This window comes from Stegostoma tigrinum, chromosome 21 (genome assembly GCF_030684315.1).
Source record: "Stegostoma tigrinum isolate sSteTig4 chromosome 21, sSteTig4.hap1, whole genome shotgun sequence".
Taxonomy (NCBI): Eukaryota; Metazoa; Chordata; class Chondrichthyes; order Orectolobiformes; family Stegostomatidae; genus Stegostoma; species Stegostoma tigrinum.
In genome coordinates this window covers 8,070,324-8,090,274 of record NC_081374.1, presented here as the reverse complement: position 1 = coordinate 8,090,274, position 19,951 = coordinate 8,070,324, and the positions used below count along the sequence as shown (strand labels likewise).

At 40.4% G+C, this 19,951-nt stretch overlaps 1 protein-coding gene across 4 annotated transcripts in view; it reads left to right on the top strand.

Annotated features, from left to right (window-relative positions):
- Positions 1-3,725: 3,725 nt before the first annotated feature.
- The window catches only part of tmcc2 (transmembrane and coiled-coil domain family 2), a 164,991-nt gene continuing 148,765 nt past the window's right edge, over positions 3,726-19,951 (top strand). For 2 of the 4 annotated variants that reach the window (XM_048553211.2, XM_048553209.2), the window contains exons 1-3: positions 3,726-4,014; positions 4,129-4,281; positions 15,901-16,425. In XM_048553211.2, the coding sequence (XP_048409168.1) occupies positions 3,982-4,014; positions 4,129-4,281; positions 15,901-16,425 (711 nt within the window). In that variant the 5' untranslated portion in view covers positions 3,726-3,981. The remainder of the gene's footprint in view (positions 4,015-4,128; positions 4,282-15,900; positions 16,426-19,951) is intronic. The other 2 variants (XM_048553208.2, XM_048553207.2) reach the window with 2 other exon arrangements.

Sequence of the window (19,951 nt, the reverse complement as noted above, 5' to 3'; positions counted from 1 at the left end):
GCTTCTTTGTACACAGAAATCCAAAACTATACTGTAAATAGTAAATGAGTTTCAAAGGAGAACTGGATTCTGCAGGAGTGCTAAGAAGGATTTAACAGTCAGGCAGTAGGCATGGCTAAAGTATAATTTAAGAACTTCACATTTGTCTTAACCAAGAAAGAATCGTGGAGTCATAGAATCTCTACTGTGTGGAAGCAGACCATTTGGCTCATCAAGTCCACACCAATGCTCTGAACAGTATCCATTCTGTCCCTGTAGCTCTGTTTTTCCAATGGCCAATCTACCTAACCTGTACATCTTTGGAGGAAACAGGAGAGAATGGAGAAAACCCATGCAAACATGGGGAGAATGCACAAACTCCACACAGACAGTTACCCAAGGATGGAATCGAGCCAGGGTTTCTGGCACTGTGAGGCAGCAGTGCTAATCACTGAACCACTGTGCCACCCCATGCACCCCAGAAGGTGCTGGTGAAGCCATGATTGAGGAGACAGTCGTTGGAAGCTTGAGAGACTAAAATTTTATAAGGAGAGGATATTAGATTGCCTGTCTGGATGAGGGAAGTAAGGAAATTGGACAGGCACTGACCATGTCTTTGAATCCTCATTAGACACAGAGGTGGTGTCAGCACTGAACTGGAGAATTTCAAATGTTACACTCTTCTTCAAAAAAAGACACAAGGATAAACCCAGTAATTGTATAATCAGTTTATTTAACCTTGGTTTTGTAAAAGCTTTGAGAAACAATAATTTGGGACAACATTAACAATCACTTGGATAGACACAAGACAAAGATCTTCAGCAATATGTTTGTTCAATAGTATTCAAGTTAATAGAATCATACAATACAAAAGAGGGCCTATGGTCTATCAAGTCTGTACCGCCAAAGCTACACTGAATCTAACTAGCCCCACTTTTCAGCACCAGGCCCACGCCTTGAATGTTTTAACATATCTTGATTAATTCAGGAAAACCAGCATAGACTTATAGAGGGAATACCATATTTAAGTTTTTTTGGTGAGATAGCACAGAGAGCAATGAGAACAATGAAATCACTGTAGTGTGCTTGGACTTCCAAAGGGCATCTGGTTCCACATATCAAACCTTTTAGCAAAGCTAGAGGTAAGGAGACAAATGTGACAGTAATATCTTGGATATAAAATTGGCTGAGGTACAGGTAACAGAGTACTTGTGGATGATTCTTTCTTTTGGAATGGAGGAAACATTTTAGTTACGTTTGCCAGAGATTGTTATCAGTTCTGTTGCTCTTTTGATGCATGTTGCTGGCACGGCTGCTGTGCATAGGACACCACCTCAAAATCTGCAGATGTTACAAACGATGTAATTATTGTGTTATGTGAGAATAGTGGTAAAATTCAGGAGATCATAGACAGACTTATGGGAGTAACAGAAACAGAATGAGATTTGATACAGAGAAGTATGAAATGCTTTGATTTCGAAGGATGGGGAAAGACTTCATAAAATAAAGCATACCATTCTATAGGATGTGCAGGCCACAGAGGGGCATGGGGATGTATGTTCAGAGACCATTAAAGCTGACAATAGCAGGTTGAAAAAATGGTTAATAAAGCATACAATATTCTAGGATTTATAAATGAGGACAAGAAGTATAAAAACACAGCTGTTGTGATAAAACTACATGAAACATTGGTTTGACCTTTAACGGAGTATTGTGTCCAGTCTTGGACAGCACACTTTAAAAAATTTGTGGTGGTATTATAAAAGATGCACAGAAGATTTTTAAGAATAGATCAGGTACAAGGGACTTAAATTACATAGATAATTGTAGAAGCTGAGGTTGTCATCTTTGGAGATGAGGAGATGTTCAAATGTATGAGGTATCTAGACAGAGTAAACAGTGAGGAACTGTTCACATTAGCAGAAAGTCAACAATCAGAAGCAACAACTTGATGATTGGCAGAGAACCATAACAGGCACAAAAAGAAATCTTTTTTCAAAAGTGAGTGACTGGGATCATGAATGCCCTGAAATGGCCTCCTTCTGTGCTCTAACAATTCTATGAGTAGTTCATAGTACAGTACTTGAATATTGCTGAAAAGAGACATGTATTGTCAAAGCCTTTGTCTTCAGGATAAACACAAGAATGCCAAATTTCAAATGAACTCCAGAATTTATGCCGTTGGAGAAGTGGGTGCTGATTGGTTGACAAGTTGTCTTTGATGTTAACATGCAGAAAACAAAATGGATAGGTCCCCATTCTCTTTGGGAATTCAGAAAAGGTACAAGACTTACATTGTGATTGTTTCAAATTTGATATTCTTGAGTTTTCCTCAAGAGTATAAGAAAAACAAGCCTCTCTTTTCAGCAGTATTCCTATCTGTACCTCACTGTGACTGAACGTAAAAGTTCCTCTGGTACTATTTAATGAGGAGTGATCAATTATTAAACTTTAATCAACAAGTCTCTTAAAATAGCTTAATAGCAATTGATCTCGTTGCTGTTGGTGGGGCCTGTTTTCAAAGTCAGGACTGCATTTTGCCACAGCACAAGCGACTGCGCTTAAAATATCCTCTGGTTCTATACTCTCCCATTAGAACAAAATCTCTCCAGTCAAGTCCCCTAAGAATACTGATATGTTTCAATAACATTGCTTTTCATTCTTCTAAACTCCAATGAATTCAATCCTAGCTACTCAATCTGATCTCATAAGAAAATCTGTCCATACCTGGGATCAACTTGGTGAATGTTCTCTACACTGCCTCCAATGCCACGTATATCCCTCCTTAGATAAAGAGGCCAAAACTGTTTACAGTATTCCAACTATGGTCTGACGAATGCCTTGTATAGGTTAGCAAGACTTCTCTATTTTTATACGACATTACATTTCAAATAAAGGCCAGCATTTCCTTCATATCCTGTCTTTAAAAACTTCTGAAAATCTGTTAAGTATATTTAAGTACATTGGTAAATAGATATTTACCAAGTGGTAGAGAGGCGGAACACATCCCTTGATTCCCATCTGATAGGTAATATGTATGTGTTGTGGCTTTTTGTGTGTCTCCAATTTAGATCACTCCACCCCAGCTCAGAGACAGTGACTTAATTTGCCTGGGTTCCCGGCTCTGAAATTCCTTGCTACAACCTCTCATCGCAAAGCTTCTCAACCAACACCTCACCTCCCCCATTTACAGAATTCACGGAATTGTAAGAGCTCATTCAGCTCATCGTGACTGTGCCAGCTCTCTGAATGAGTAATGCACCTACTGTCATTCCTCCACCTTCTCCCCGTGAAACTATTATCTGAAAAGGAAAATTATCATCCAATTGTCACTGGCCAAGGTGTTGGTCCAGCTACCCCAGACGCGGCCTTATCAGGCCCAAAGACCAAAATTTGGGACATCATACTCCTGTAAGCTCTCTGTGAGCCACATTAATGCAAGCTATTGTTACTATATGCTGTACAGTATTACATGCCTTTGTAGTGCAGATGTGCTCCAGCGAAGAGGCAAGTTCCTCCCTCTCCATCCATACGAGTGGGAGGGTAAGGCAATGAGAAAAAAAATCCTACGGAGCTGCAACCTACCTTGAATGTGGTCCCACAAGCCCCACCCACACCTACTCACACATCTCCCGATTCCGATTGGGTAGCGAGCGTGTCAATCGTCATCGGCAGACACTTCCGGTAGGCGGCAGGTTTGGTTGGCGACACGAAGGGGGCGGGGTTTCCTTTAGTCCCGCCCCCGCTTCAGCCCGCGGACATGGCTGTTCCTCTCAGTCAGACGGTGGTGCGTCGAAGGGGCTTTGGTGATGGCGGTTAAAAAAAGATGTAAATTTCTATCGGCGTTTACTTAAATCCGCTGGATTTGTAAATTCATGAGGGAAACTGTTGTGCATTTGAGCCGCCGAGGTAATTTTCCTGCTGGAAATCGAAAGGCGGTGTCGCCATGAAAATTTTCCCGAAAGTCTTAATTTCATCTTGTAATTGGGATGGAAGATTGAAATGGATGGGCGAGTACGTTTTTTTAAGTCACTGGTAATGTTTAATTCAGGGTTTTCTCTTTTGATTCTCGTTTCTGTAGGAGCTTTACTAGCTGAATACAGCAAGATCCCACTTTTAGCCCACCACCACCTCCCTTTTATTTTGCAGATGAAGCGGTGCAAGTCTGACGAACTGCCCCTGGATGAGGAGCAGGGGTCGAAGCTGGGAGTTGGTGCTGATACAGCGCTCAAGCAGCAGGGTGATGCTACGCCAGCAGATGCTGCCTGTCCATCCCGCAACAACAGAGCTCAAGACTTGAAGGTACAGCGAATAAATAAGCTCTTCCTTCTTTACTCATAATAATAACATAGGCTGGTGAAAATCCTACCTCTTCTTTTGGGCTTTCTGCCTTTTGCCCTCGTGTAGCTCCAAATTTTTGCCTGCTGCATCTCCTAAAATGCACCTTTGGGTATCTTGCTGTCTGCCAAGGTGCTATGCAAAAGCAGGTTGCTTTCAAACTTTTAATTGTGCGGGATGCTTTGTCTTACCTGATGTTATTGCTCACTACCTTTGGCTTGTTTTATCCCAACTGACACAAAAGTGATTAAGGGGCTGATGACTAAGACAATTAGATTTAAGGTAAAGAAGAATCAAGGGTGTGTTTCGTCTGGTTTCAGATTTAACCCCGCCTCTGAGTAAGTCTTTGCTAACCTCATATTGTGCTGAGAGGTGGTTTGAAAACTACTGAATGACTCTTTATTAGTGATTTTTATGGTTTAAATAATTAGCTATGTTTTTAATCTGCATTTTTGCAATGGAAATATAAGGTTGAGTAATTGGGCACTGAGGAATTGTTATTCCTGATAATGTAAACAACTGGGATCACAGCTGAAAAGTCCTGCAAAAGATACAGTTTGTGCATATTTAAGTGTTCAAATTAAATTTCAATCATGCATGCTGCCCAAAGTGGTGTCCTTTGAGCCAAAGTGACTCTGGTGATCTGTGCTGTTTCTTCATTTCAGCTGGGCTATAATCTGTCTGGGTGGGGCAGATGGCCACCGCCTCTGTTCCAGCAGAGTGGAAAATCAACCCTATCTTCATAACTATCCAGTAAATCCTGTTGGATAGTGGGTGTGGGTAGATCAGTTCACTACAACATCGTCTTCAACCAATCCAGCACAGTCAAGAAGCCTGCAGAGACTTGCTGCTTTAGATTATACAAAAGGAATAATAATTCAAGTCAGCTATTTAATTAAGAATCATGGCACAAGAAATAGATTTCTGAAGATTAAAGTTGCAATTCAAATAAATCCAGTCACCTTCCGTAATTTTTGTTTAATAAAAGTATAACTGATTCACTTTTTAAGTGGAATGAGTGATTGACAAAGAACTTAGAACTCGAATCCAGTCTTTGAATTGTGAAAGTAAATTGGACATGTTTCAATTATACGATTTTTTGATAGTGTCTGAATCTCTCAAATCCATTATTGTTTTGTTATTCACCAATGGTCATTCACTGCAGTCATTATTGCCCCCCCTTGTGCTTTCATTGTGGTGAATTGTTATAAATAGAGCTTAGTTCAGCATATGACATTGAACAGAATGCTCTTATTTCAATGGGGAAGGAAGATTAATAACTTGGGCTATTCGTTTCTACTACATCACTATCATTTTGAACAATGTTTTTAGTTTACTATGAATAATAGATACCAGTGTTGTATTGCTGTGTTCCAAACCTCAGCTATACCTGGAAGGAAAATAAAACTAAACTCTTAGATGCCACTATAATAGTAATAATACTAATGAACTAATTCTAAGTAGTCATTCTAATTCCTTTCTCGTGCAAATTCATATTTGTCATGCATGGGGTAACTTTACTCAGAATAACAATTTGAAGTCTGTTTAGTGGCTTTTCCATTGTTTTTCTCGCATGTCATCTACCATAGTTTCTATGTGCTGTACATTTTATCTGTTTGTGACGATGGCTTAGAGAGCTGATTCAAGGCCCTGTTTTTTTGCATTCTGTCTGTCTTCCTCTTCCTCCTACATTTTGCTCCCACCCCGTGCTTCACTCATTTTCAATTTTAAATTAAAAGTTTTGTAGTGTGTGCATCAGCATTTCTTGCATCATTAATATGATCAATTTCTAGGCAGTGTTTCCTAAATTAATACAGTCCCAGATAGGTACCTTTAAATGTGATATTCCAGGACTCTCTTCCAAACAGCTGCTGGAATTATATCTACTGATTTATTTTTTGGCTACATGTCCATTCTTTGAGAAATACATGTTGCAATTACAAGTTGAATACATCCTTAAATACGTCAGGGTTCTGATCCTTCATCCTAACACCATGACACAAATAATCCTCTACTCGTCTGCCATTATGTAACAGTGGGATTGTTTCAATGCTTAGTGTTTTATTTGAGGACAATTCTTACTTTGAAGGAGGTTGAGTGTGGTTGACTTAAAAAGCCTTGTTCACACTGGTCATGTTCTATATCTGCTAATTTTGTTTAAAACAAAATGAAGCACAGGTGGCAATTTGATGCCAGTCATTTATGTTGAGGCCCAAGAATGACAATTCTTCCTCTCCTGAAATATTTCAGTCTGACACTCCCTTTTACACACAAGATCGGAGCAGAAGTGGATCATATGGCTTTTTGAGCCTTCTCTGGCATTCAGTGCAGTATTTCTAGGTTTCATCTCCACTTAGTTGAGACCTGTTAATGTAGATAAGAATTTCAGGATTTTCCTAAATAAATTATGCGCCAAGATTTTTCTGTCAAACACATTCTTGCACACACACTTAAAAGAAGTGATTGCTATTTAAATGAGTACCATTTGTGAATTTATATGGTGTTTAGCCTCATTTTATGGTGCACCCTTGTTTCTCCCTCCTTAGTTGAACTGATCCATAATTTGAGAAGAATTTTGCTTGTTCCTGTCTTCTCTGTAATTGTTTTCTGACCATGATGTCAAGATACTTCAAGCTTAAATGGAAAGAAAATACCTGAAGCTGCATCTTCTCCTCTGAGAAATTAAAATTACTGGTAGTTTTCATCATGACCTGGTGAATGAAGGCACATTGCCAGGTGTGACAGAAACGTAACTGCCCTCCAGAGTTTGAGAGGATATTGAAGTCACTTCTGGGCTTTTGATAAAGTGGAAAAGAGGAGGAAAAAAATGTGGGCGATATGTTTTCTGTTAACCTGCTTCAGTAGTTTGGCCTTTATGGTGCTAGAAAATATAATTTAGAGAGGCACAGGTGTGATTTCCCAATCTGCTGATTTATTTAATCTGAGTCAGGAGACCAGTTAATTTGTGTATTTAACCTTATTGTCCCACATATTTGGAACATGGGATGGAGGGCAATCAGTCTGAAACCCTGCACCTCCTTACCATCCAGTGAGCATTGGAATATATTGTTGAACTTATTGTCACTGCTTGTTTGTGACGAATGATTTCTTGTACTAAGTACTGCTATGTGAAGAACAGAATGTAACCATGAGATTGTTCTTTCGCAAGGGGAGGGGAAGATGAAAAACAAAGCATTGGAGCAAAATTGACAGCTCAAGTAAATAAAATAAGTGTAAATTAAACAAATATAAGTAAAAGTATATACAATAAATACAGTGGAAACTGCTTTGCCACATTTGGCTAATTTTAATTTACTATGGCCAATTCATGTGTGAGCTCATAATAGTCCCTGTCCTTGTGGGCTGCAGAACATGTGTCCCAGTGTTTTCAGGTTTGGTAACCCTCAGAGGAAGGGTCATTGGACCTGAAACTTTGACTCTATTTTCTCTGGTGCTGGTGCTGCCAGACCTGCTGGGCTTTTCCAGTAACTTTGTTTTTGTTCCTGATTTACAGCATCCACAATTCTGTTGGTTTTTACAAATACCATGGCGATCATTGCAAATGGTTACAAATGCTTCAGTAAAACAGAAATTGCTGGAGAAACTCAGCAGTTCTGGCAGCACCTGTGAAGAGAGGGCAGAGTCAGTTCTGGGGATTCTGACCTTTCAGCAGAGTCTGTCTGAAGGAGGGTCGCTGGACCTGGACCTGAACATTCACTCCGCTTTCTCTCCACATATGCTGCCAGGCCTACTGAGTTTCTCCAGCAGTTTCTGTTTTTCAGGCTTTCTGCATCTACAGTTATGTTTCTTTTAGCTATAGATGCTTGGTCTTCAATCTAGGTAGGAATTGGGTCAAGACATTGTCTGTTGTGCTCATAGTCTTGAATCATGCAAAATGATCAGATTGGCTGACTTGCATGTTTTCTGCAGGGAAAAAAAGGTTTATGGGTCTGACTTCTACTGTCTGGTTTAAGAAGTACCTTGGACATCCAGGTTACTGTGTCTACTGGTTCTGGACTAAAACCATAGCTTGAATGTTCAGCTTTGGTATGTTCGTAATTAATGTTTGGTACCATTGCGTGCAGTCTCTCTTGCTTTTCAGTCAAAATCTAATGGAGTAAAATCTGACATAACATTTTACTTTTGGGTGAGCATAGACATACAGCCAAATGATTCAGAGATAATAAATAGGTTTTGGTGGCTCAGTGGTTAGCCCTGCTGCCTCTCCGCGCCAGGGGACCTGGGTTCAATTTCACCCTGAGGCGACTATCTGTGTGGAGTTTGCACATTCACCCTGTGTCTGCATTGGTTTTCTCCGTGTGCTCCGGTTTCCTTCCACAGTCCAAAGATGTGCAGATCGGGTGGATTGGCCATGCTTAATTGCCCACAGTGTTCAGGGATGTGTAGATGAGGTTGGTTATAGGGGAATGGGTCCTGGTGGATTGTTCTGAATGTCACTGTGGACTTGTTGGGCTGATGGGCCTGTTTCCACACTGTAGGGATTCTAAAAGAAAATTGGTTACTTTGGTTTCATTGCAGAATCTCTCAGAAAACACTTGTACATTTGCAATGACAGCAAACCTGACATTTGGAATTTGGCATTTCAATGACACAAATTTTACTTATGTAGAACATTTTGTTATGAAATGACCCACTGTGATTCATAGCAGGATTATAAAAACATATACTGTCATAGAACCCCTACAGTGCAGGAATAGGCTGCTTGGCCCTTGAACTTGCACCAAACCTCTGAAGATCGTCCTACCCAGACCTAGTTCCCCACCTCATCCCTGTAACCGCAGATATACATCTAGCATGCACTTTCTATGATACAATGGGGCAATTTGTCATGGTAGATCCACCTAATTTGCGCATATTTGGACTGCAGAAAGAAACTGGAGTACCTGGCAGAAACCGACATAGACATGGGGAGAACATGCAAACTCCACACAATCACCCAAGCTGAAATCAAACTCAGGTCACTGATACCTGTGAGGCAGCTTGGTCATACAAGTATGATATAAGGAATATTTTAAAGAAGGAAAGTGGGGTAGAGTAGCCAAAAGTGTAGAGAGTCTACTGGAGCTTTGATATCTGGGCAGCTGATCGAATGACCATGTGGTGGAGCAGTTGTAATTGGGAGTGACTACGAGGCCAGAATTTGAGGAATGCAGCTTTCTTGAGGGCTTGTGTAGTTGGAGGACATTTAGAGATAGTGATGAAACTATGGAGGGATTTGGAAATGAGGGCATGGCTTTAAAAATCAAGATGATGGATATTGCTTGGGTGGGGAGATATTATGGTCAGTGATGAGGGGGACTGGCTGGGTATTAAGACATGGGCAGCACAGTTTCACGTGAGCTCCAGTTTACATAAGATAGAATGTGGGAGACTAGCCAGGAATCCATTGGAATTGTTGAGTGCAGAGGTAACAAAGACAGAAATGAGAGGATGAACTCGAATAGGATCAAAGGCAAGCGATATTACACAGGTGGAAGTGTCGGATTCAATGATATGAGAGGGGTTCGGAAACCTATAAGCAATCTTTGAATCAAATGTGACATGTAGATTGTGGACACTCCAACTTAATCTCAGATTTTCGCCAGGTAACCAAGTTGGGGGCGGGAGCTGAAAACAAGACTTCAGTTTTTGTGATAACCAAGTGTGAAGCTGGATGAACACAGCAGGCCAAGCAGCATCTCAGGAGCACAAAAGCTGACGTTTTGGGCCTGTAGCTCTCTGATGAAGGGTCTAGGCCCGAAACGTCAGCTTCACACTTTGTTATCTTGGATTCTCCAGCATCGGCAGTTCCCATTTTCTCTCTTCAGTTTTTGTAATGTTTTATTGGAGGAAATTTATGCTTATCTAGTACTTTTCATTGAATAAACAGACTGATAATTTGGGAACTATAATTGACTTAATATAGTCCATGATGAGGCAGAGCTCTGTGTTGTCACTTACACGTATAAATTGGTGCTGTGCTTTTGGACAGTATAACTGCAGAGGGAGGGCTAAGGATCGGTTCCCAGATGTAACTGTGTGGGAGCAAGTAAAGAAACACGTTGCAGGTGGTTATCTTAGATTAAGAATGGAACCAGGTGAGATCATTCTCATTCAGTGGACTACCATTGGAGAGGTGTTGGTGGAGGAGACTGTGATGAAACGTCTCTTCAGGCTCCTGAAAGTTTTCCTTTTTCATACTCTGACAGAATGAAATTTGTGACTTAGATAAAATCTGTTCCGTTACTTCGGAATGTGAGTAGGTCATTCAGCCCTGTTCCGCCATTCAGTGAGATCACGGCTGATCTGTAGCCTCACTCCATTTAATTGCCTGTATCCCTCAGTACCTTTTACTGAGATAGATGAATTTTTATTAATAAGTGATCCAGCAACCACTGCCATTTGTGGAAGAGAGTTCCAAACCTGTACAGTGAGTCCACATCATTCTTTGCTCTGGTATTCCTTGTTTTGTGTATACCTTGCTATTTAATTAGCCATCAATTTTTGTTACGCATTCAGCTGTTTCGTACGTAAATCGTTATTTTGGTGTGATGCCGAAAATTAATTTAATTCTTATGGAAAGTAAATCCCCATTTTCATTCTTTCACTATTGGTCATATTTTGATGAAACATATCCTATGAGTAGCAAGGGCCCCTGTGGTCTGACCAGTTCCAGCAGTCTAAACCATTTTTTTGGCCATTTCCTATCAAGTCAGTTTTCCTTGCACTTGAGGGATTGGAGATCAGTGCTACTGTGTAAGTGAATTGGGTGTTCATAATTCCCACTGATAGATACGGAAGAGTTTGATGCATAAGGGGTATGGTGATTAACATATGAAAGTGACCAGAATGAATGTTGTCTGAAATTGACATGAAAGAACTAGCATGATGAAGCGAGGTTGCAAGATCCAGAGGGTTGGGTGAATATTGGTTGGTGAGTTCATACAGAGGGAGAAATCTTAGGATAAGAGGGTCATGAGTGAGGAGGGAGAGCTGATAATTTGTGATTGGAGGTTGAAGTCAAGGATAAGGATCTTTTTGGTGCGAGCAGTGAAGATATCCCAATGAATATTTATTATTGTTCTTCAGAAGGTGGCACAGAGAGGCTTTTGGAAGAGAGGTGAGAATATGGAACAAGGTGACCAGCATAATGGAGGTGTCAGGGTGGCTTTCGGAGACCTTCGCTGACTTGATGTAAGAGCAAGACACTGATCTAGCTACAAAAATAAAAGCCTTTATTATTTAGCAAGTACAAGCTGTGGAGGATCGCTGTACTCAACCCGGCACAGAGCGCTCAGTTTAATAAACAATTCTCCCCGAACAGCGGATAGTCACCGCTTTTTATACTCGATGTATGAATTGGCTAATACAAAAAAAATCACTACATTCGGAACATAAAGAGAGCAGGATACAGCATTGATTGGTTTTGAAGTGACTAATAACGGCAGGATGCGTTTTCAAGCCGCCGAAGTGTCTGGCTTGAACAAAAGGTCACTGACCTGGCCGCTTCAGTACAAACAGAAGTTTCATTCCTCTACAGAAGTTTCAGCCCCTTAAAGAATTACAGATGTCTCACACCTTTACAAACGTTTCCCACCCAATCCTATTCAGGCAGAAAGTTTTTAAGACAGTTTCCACATACCCCTGTGTAGGAAGATAAGGAGCATAAATATTAATGGCATGTTATCCCATTAACATCTCAGAGGAGAATGTGCCTGAAGAATAGAGGAGTGGGCCAAGATGTGGTATGGTGATGAGCACTGCATTACCGCTTTCTTAGGCTTGCCAAGACAAGTTCTGAAAGATGTAGTCAGGCGGGAAGCTTAATAATGGGCCAAGGTTTTATTATGCTCAGTTTTGCTGAACTCTCAGGCCTTACAGTATGTAAGAGACTGGCAGGAGCAATAGGTTTGGGAAATGTCATGAATAAAAACATCTTCAATATTTTATGTTCAAGTTGATTTTAACCACTTGTGATATGGTTGGTTATGGGAGAGATAGAGCACCTGTTATTTTTCAGCATGTTGTGTCCCATTCTTTTCCATCCAAGTTGGTTTAACTGTTTAACCTAAAAGTACCCATCATCTTAACTTGTTTCAGCAGCATCTGTAGAGAGAAAGCAGAGTTAACATTTTGAGTCCAGAGAATCAAACTGTGAAGAGATAATGGGAACTGCCGATGTCGGAGCATCCGAGGTCAAATTGTTAACTCTGCTTTCTGCCACAGCTGTTGCCAGACTTGCTGAATTTCTCCAGCAATTTGAGCTTTTGTTTCAAATTCCCAGCATCTGCAGTTCTTTGTTTTATTTTCTCTTGTTTCTCATTTAGCCTGAGTGTTGCAGTACACCAGTATATGTCCTCAATCTGTTTGATACTTCAGTTAACTTGGCTTATGTGTTAATTTATAGCTTATCCTCACGGGTGAATGTGATATTGCTGGGTGATTGGACTTTTCTTCGAAGATCAAAAGAAGTACTCTTGTTTTTTTTCTAACTTCTGTAATGAGTTATATTTTCTTCAGCAAATGTGCCAGGCTGTTACACAGTAAAATATATCATAGAGGGGAATTAGCTGAAGGCTGATTGAAATACACAACAATCATTGTTTTATCTTGCAGAACAGTTAGTCAGTTTACTTTATCGTAAACAATGGATTTGATTGAGTGACCTTGTTTATATTATGTTAAAAGTGGTTATAGAGGAATTCTGAGTGGTTGAGACAGGATATATTTGTTCAACTTGTAATAGGTATGCTGCAGAAATGAGTTTGGAGGCATTTCAACCTCTCAACCTCTCAAGTAATGGGATATAATTATTAGAAAGCTGAGGTTGTTGATCAAGGACATCTTCAGTGAGAACTGGAGTTGAGCCACCCAGTAGATAGTGATGCACCAAATTGATGGCTTACCAGCGAGAATTTCATTTTAGTTGTGTCAATTTCTGTCATTTATGACTGAGAGTCATTTGCAAAAAGAAGTCAGAAGAGACTGCAATCCAAATGACTGTTTAGGTTTATACAACAATAAAGCTCCAGTATAAAATGTATCTCAGAATTGACAGGCGGGCAGTTAAATTCATATTATTATTAATGTAGAAAATCTTGAAAATACTAAGCAGGTCAGGCAGTATCTGTGGAAGGTTAAGGAGTTAACACTTTAAGTCAATGCCCTTTAATCAGAACTGACAATCCTCATTGTCAATCTGTGTGTCTACATACATCAGTAACTTTTTTTGATCTGCTTGCAATTTGATTCTTTTACTAGCGTTTCCACTTGTGAAGGATAGCTGTAACTGCTATTCTACGATGAACTTTAGTACGTTTGATATATTAGTGCGATTTCCCTCCGTGTCATTCTTTCCAAATGTGAACTTGCAGATGTTCAATGAAGTGTCCAGCCTATTTTAATCCTGTTGAGTACAGATGAGGCAATTGACCTGCAACCTCACCAGCTATACTGCTGCAGAAGGAAATGATTTTATTTTGAAGAAATTAATCTTCACTTTGTATGAACCAAGTTGCTAAACTGGCACACTCACAGTATCTCTGTCAATAATTAAAGCAGCTGTTAGTCAAAGCACAGGCTATGTTTTGTAACTAGTTTGTTTTGATGCAAGTCTGAGTTCAATGCCAAACAAAGTTTTGCCATAAATCACAGGATATATTTGTACCTCATGCATATTCGTAAATAGAATTCAGCCTGAACCCAAATTACAAATGAGATGTTGACTGTTATCCAATCATGTCTGCCGTATTTCGCACTGGGGAGGCAATGGCCTTGTGGTATTATTGCTGGACTGTTTATCCAGCGACCCAGATGATGTTCCGGAGAACCTGGTTTCAAATCCCACCATGGCAAATGGTGGAATTTGAATTCAATAAAAGTATCTGGAATTAAGAATCTAGCGAAGACTGTGAATCAATTGTTGGGAAAAACCCATCTGGTTCACGAATGTCCTTTAGGGAAGGAAACTACCATCCTTGCCTGGCCTACATGTGACTCCAGACCCACAGTGATGTGGTTGACTCTGAACCACCCTCTGGGCAATTAGGGATGGGCAATAAATGCTACCTAGCCAGTGACGCCTTCACCCCATTGAAGAGCTTTAAAAGAATTATCAGCAGTTGTGCAGTCACGTCTAAGCTGATAAAATGCACTTGAAAGCCTGATCTAGTTGGAGCACTTGTCTGAGTTCATAATCTCTTTGAAGCAGAGAAAAGATGTTAACATTGTCTTTGTGTTTAACATTATGAGAAAACTAAGTTGTGACAGTAAGTAGGGATTTCATCCAATGTAGCAAATGAAGCAGATAACAAAGTGTGAAGCTGGATGAACACGGCAGGCCAAGCAGCATCTCGGGAGCACAAAAGCTGACGTTTTGGGCCTAGACCCTTCATCAGAGAGCTGGTCTGGGCCCAAAACGTCAGCTTTTGTCCTCCTCAGATGCTGCTTGGCCTGCTGTGTTCATCCAGCTTCACACTTTGTTATCTCGGATTCTCCAGCATGTGCAGTTCCCATTATCTCTGGTAGCAAATGAAGCAGTTGGTTTCAATATAGTTAGGCTAGGAAATGAGTGAAAAAACAAAATGATATAGAATTCCTGCTCTGGTTGCTCCTGTTTAAAAGTGTCCATGTGTGGTGCTCAGTTGAGCACCTGATTGGACCTGGTTCTGTTCAGCTAAAGGGAGGAGATCACAGTTGCAAGAATCATTAAACTTGCTGTTCCCTGCCTAAGTTTGCATTTGAAAATGAACTACTTGAGCATGATACTCCAAGGCTGTTGTGGAACTGTGTGAACAAATTGTCGGAACTTGTGGAAAATGTGGCAATTTAATTTGAACATTCTTTTTATACTGTCTTCTCTTCTCCCTACCATAAATTGTCCCAAGCTTCAAACTTCAACCACAGCCTTCCTCAGTCAGAATTTCTTTTCTGCTGGGCATTGTCTGTATCCCAGTTCTATAACTGATCATTGTCAAAACAGCCTCGAAGATTGTACTGCAATAAATTGAATGATTGCTGCCATATCCCAGTATAATCAGCTCCCCCCTCCCCTGTGTTTGCCTGGATTTCCACTGGGTACTCAACTTTACTCTCATAGACCAAAGATGTGCAAGTTAGGTGAATTGACCATGGTAAATTGCCTGAGGATGTTCAGGGATGTGTATTTGAGGTGCATTAGCCATTGGAAATGCAGGGTTACAGGGATAAGGTAGAGGGGTGGGTCTGGATGGGATGCACTTCAGAGGGTTGGTGTGGACTTGTTGGACTGAATGGCTTGTTTCCACAGTGCAGGGATTCTAAGGAAAATAGACAAGGAAAATAAATTGTTTATGATAGAATTTCAAAAAGTCTGTGTTCACTATTTTAGCTCGAGTATGCTGTTTGGTTTTTTTCTGTTTCCATGAACAGAACATTAATAGATTGGCGTCATCATAAGTCTGGGAACAGACTTAGTTCATGGTTAATGTTGAAGAATGAAGTATAGTGTTTTGGGGTTGTGGATAAGGTAAGGTAGGGTACTGTGGAAACAAATGTCAAAGAGTATGAGCAGGACCTAATATTTTTATTCTCTATATTTTGAAGAAATTTCAGCAGCTGTCTGAAGGAGGTGGTTCCAGTGGCATGTTTGGACATGGTCTGAAGCAACTTTTCCATCACCGAAAACGATCTCGGGAGCGTGATCAGAGTATACAAGAATCTTCTCAACTTTACCACCGTTCTCATGGACATTCTGATCATGATTCTGCAGATGAAAAGGAACGATCTCCTGAGATGCATCGTGTCTCTTATGCCATGTCCCTCCACGATCTTCCTGCTCGTCCCACAGCCTTCAACAGAGTCTTGCAACAGATTCGGTCAAGGCCATCCATCAAAAGAGGAGCCAGCCTCCACAGCAGTAGCAGAAGGTCAAAAAGTGGACCAAGTGACGCCCAGAAAGGGAGTCCACATCTTGTCCGTAAGGCACCTCAGGACAGTTCACTAACTGCACTTTTGCAGCAGCATCAGTACAGACCAAGGTCATCCTCCACCACAGACACGGCACTTGCGGCGGGAGAGATTGGCATTATTCTCCCAACAGGGGATGAGTCGGAGCGGATCACAGATAAGGTGCAGTATTTCCTAATACCTATGCTATCACAAAAGTTAGCTGCAAGCCTTGTGATGAAAGAAATTGTCAAATCAAGTCGTACAACCCCAGTTTACAAATGATCAGGTAACCTCATGGATGTTGATCAATCAAGAGACAGTGGATGCATAATCTTTAAATATTTTTAAGGCAGAGGTGGATAGATTGTTGACTACCAAGGTGTTGGAAGATTGTTGGAGATGTGCATAAATGTAGGTTTGACGTTAGAATTAGATGTTATTGAATGGCATGTCAGCTCAAACGGCTGTGTGGCCTAATGTTAATTTTGTTCATATGCCAGTGAGCTCCTATTTGGGTGGGATTTAAGCTCAGAGTGGGTTGTTGGATTCCTGAAGACTTCACTAAAATAACAAAGTATATACATTTTGTCAGTTATAGATGGAAGTTTTAGGTTTTTAAAAATGATCTGTAAAAGAGGAGCAGAAGTAGACAATGCACCCCTTTGAGCCTGCGTAACCTCCCATGATAGTTGATTTATTTGTTTTTCAGATTTGACATGTTCTTATAAAGCCTTTGATTCTCTTGCACAAAAAGAACATTTCTACCACTGTGTTGAAAATATTTCATGACCTCACCTGTACAACCATTTGAGTCAGAGCGTTTAAGTTGCAGAGCTCTTTGTCACAGTTTACCTGGACTGAATGTGCAAATAATGTTCCAAAAATCTTCGCAGCAAGCATTAATGTAGAAACTTTCATTGAGACTACCAAGTTTACTAATTTGCCTCACTGACGGCTACTCAGGACAACAGCAATTCACATCAGGTTTTTTGAGTAGGAACAAAAATAACTCCACTTATTGAAACACTTACTGAAAACAAGAGCTGTGAAAGGAGTGAATTTCTAATTCACCCAATATAAACTCAGAACCCAAAGTACATGCACATTTAATCACAAGTAAGATGGATAACAGACAAACAGTTTAACACATATACTCTTAAGTGGAAAAAGAATATATACAAGGTAAGCAAAATTGTGAGCATGAAAAGTCTATACCATGTTGTGCAAAGTTATGTTCCTCTTCGTCCTTCTGATTTTAGCAGTGGTGATATGCTGTTAGTATATGGTTATGGTTGACCTTTGATTTGATTCTTGATGAAATAAACTTGTGTCTTCTCTTGTACTAGTCCTTCCTGTGAACTTTACTTGGGTTTTCTGTCTTTTTCCCCCACATGTGAAAATAGAAGGAAAAATGGTTGTTTTCTGTTAGCAGGCAGTAGATGATTTTCAGCCTGTGCTGCTGTTACCACTTAACTTTTTAACACACTGCAGCTCAACCAATCGTTGGCTGTTAGGCAGAATTTCATTAACTGACAAGATTCTCAGTGCTGCTCAGTCTTGCATTCCTTATTGCTTCCAAAAAAGCAACACTGCTTAGGATAGCTCTACAATATGCCACATTTGAATTCCAAATACGGAGAGCTTTTTGGTATTCTAGCTATCGCACTGCATCTTCTATTTCAGTTTATTATTCCAAGAACTGAGATGAAATGTGGCAAATACAAAAATACTTCTTTAACTCTGAACTGCAAAGGCAGCCCCTAATTTTAGTGCCCCCAATTCTGGACTGACTCACAGGAGGAAACATCCTTTCCATATCCACCTTGTCAAGACTGAAGTAAATAAAATCCAATCACCCCTCAGCTAAGCACTGTCCTGTATTGTATGATTCTACGATTGTACGTAGCAATGAGTTCAAGGACCGATGACATTTTCAGCTTGCAGAGGATCATTGTAGGCCACAGTATGGAAAGTGATCATTTGGTACATCAATACTGCCTGCCTAATCTTTCTTGAAAACGAACTAAAATACGGTCCTTGGATATTTCTCGACATTCAAGGTTCTGTATAATCAGGCCAAAATTGACATGGAGTAAATGTAGTGATATTAGGAGACCAAAATGTAGTTTTGAGGATATTTCTAAAAGGCATCAGAAAGTAATAGAACATTTAGGGAAAGAAAATGCAGAACATTGGTGCTTGGAAGACAGAAAACTGAAATCACAACAGTGGAACAAAGGCGAAGTAGTGAAATCAAAATGCTGGAGAAACTCAACAGATCTGGCAGCATCTATGAAAACAGAAACAAAGTGAATACTTTGAGTCCAATTTGACTTGTTCACAATTGTTGTGAACTCTGTTTCTGTCTTCGCTGATCTCAGACCTTCTTTCAGCATTGTGATCTTGTTTCAGATTTTCTGCAACGGCAGTACTTGGTTTTCAAAGGAAATGGAGGCTGTGCAAGGCCATGATTAGAGGAACGCTGAGTCATCTTGGGGTTTAAGTTTGAAGGAGGTTACAGGAAGAATGAAGAGTGGTCTTGTGGCCTGGAAAGATGTAGTTGGTCCAGTAATCAGTCAGCAAGCACAAATGCTGTAGGTAAATGGAATAACACAAGTTACAGTAGGGCAGAAGAGTTTTGGATTAATGCAAGTTCAGAAAGATTGGAATATGGGAAACTCACAATGACAGCAACAAACAGCTGAATTTTGACTTTCTTGTTTAATTCCTGTATGCTTCAAACATGTTATTTTTCAAATATCGATTTAATTCGAATGGCCTAACTTCCACTCCTGTGTCTTATGGTCTTAATTGTGAATAGCTAGTTGATTTGGATATAGCAAGAACTACAGATGCTGGAGCTGGAGGAACACAATAGATCTTGCAGCATCAGAGGAGCAGGAAAGTCGATATTGTGGCTCAGGACCCTTCATCGGGTGAAGAGGGTTGGAACAGAAATTAGTGTTGGGGGCTGGAAAGACCTTTCTTAAATGAAAATATTAATAGCCACTTTGTTTTTGAAAAAAAAAACACATGCCCCTGTTTACAATATACATTAATGATATAGATGAAGGCATTAGAAGTAATATTACCAAATTTGCTGATGACTCAAAGCTGGGTGGCAGTGTGAAATGTGAGGATACAGGGTGACTTGGACAGGCTAGGTGAGTGGACGGATGCATGGCAGATGCAGTTTAATGTGTATAAATGTGAGATTATCCACTTTGGCAAGAGAAGGAAGGCAGATTAGTATCTAAATGGAGTCAAGTTAGGTAAAGGGGAAATACAACGAGATCTAGGTGTTCTTGTACATCAGTCAATGAAAGCAAGCATGCAGGTAGAGCAGGCAGTGAAGAAAGCTAATGACATCTGGCCTTGATAACAAGAGGAATTGAGTACAGGAGCAAAGAGGTCCTTCTGCAGCTGTACAGGGCCCTGGTGAGACCGTACCTGGAGCATTCTGTACAGTTTTGGGCTCCATATTTGAGGAAGGACATTGTTGCTATTGAGGGAGTGTAGCCTAGATTCACGAGGTTAATTCCCAGAATGGCGGGACTATCATATTTTGAAAGATTGGAGCGACTGGGCTTGTGTACACTTGAGCTTAGAATGAGAGGGGATCTGATTGAGGCGTATAAGATTATTAAGGGATTGGACACTCTGGAGGCAGGTAGCATGTTTCTGCTGATGGGGGAGCCCAGAACCA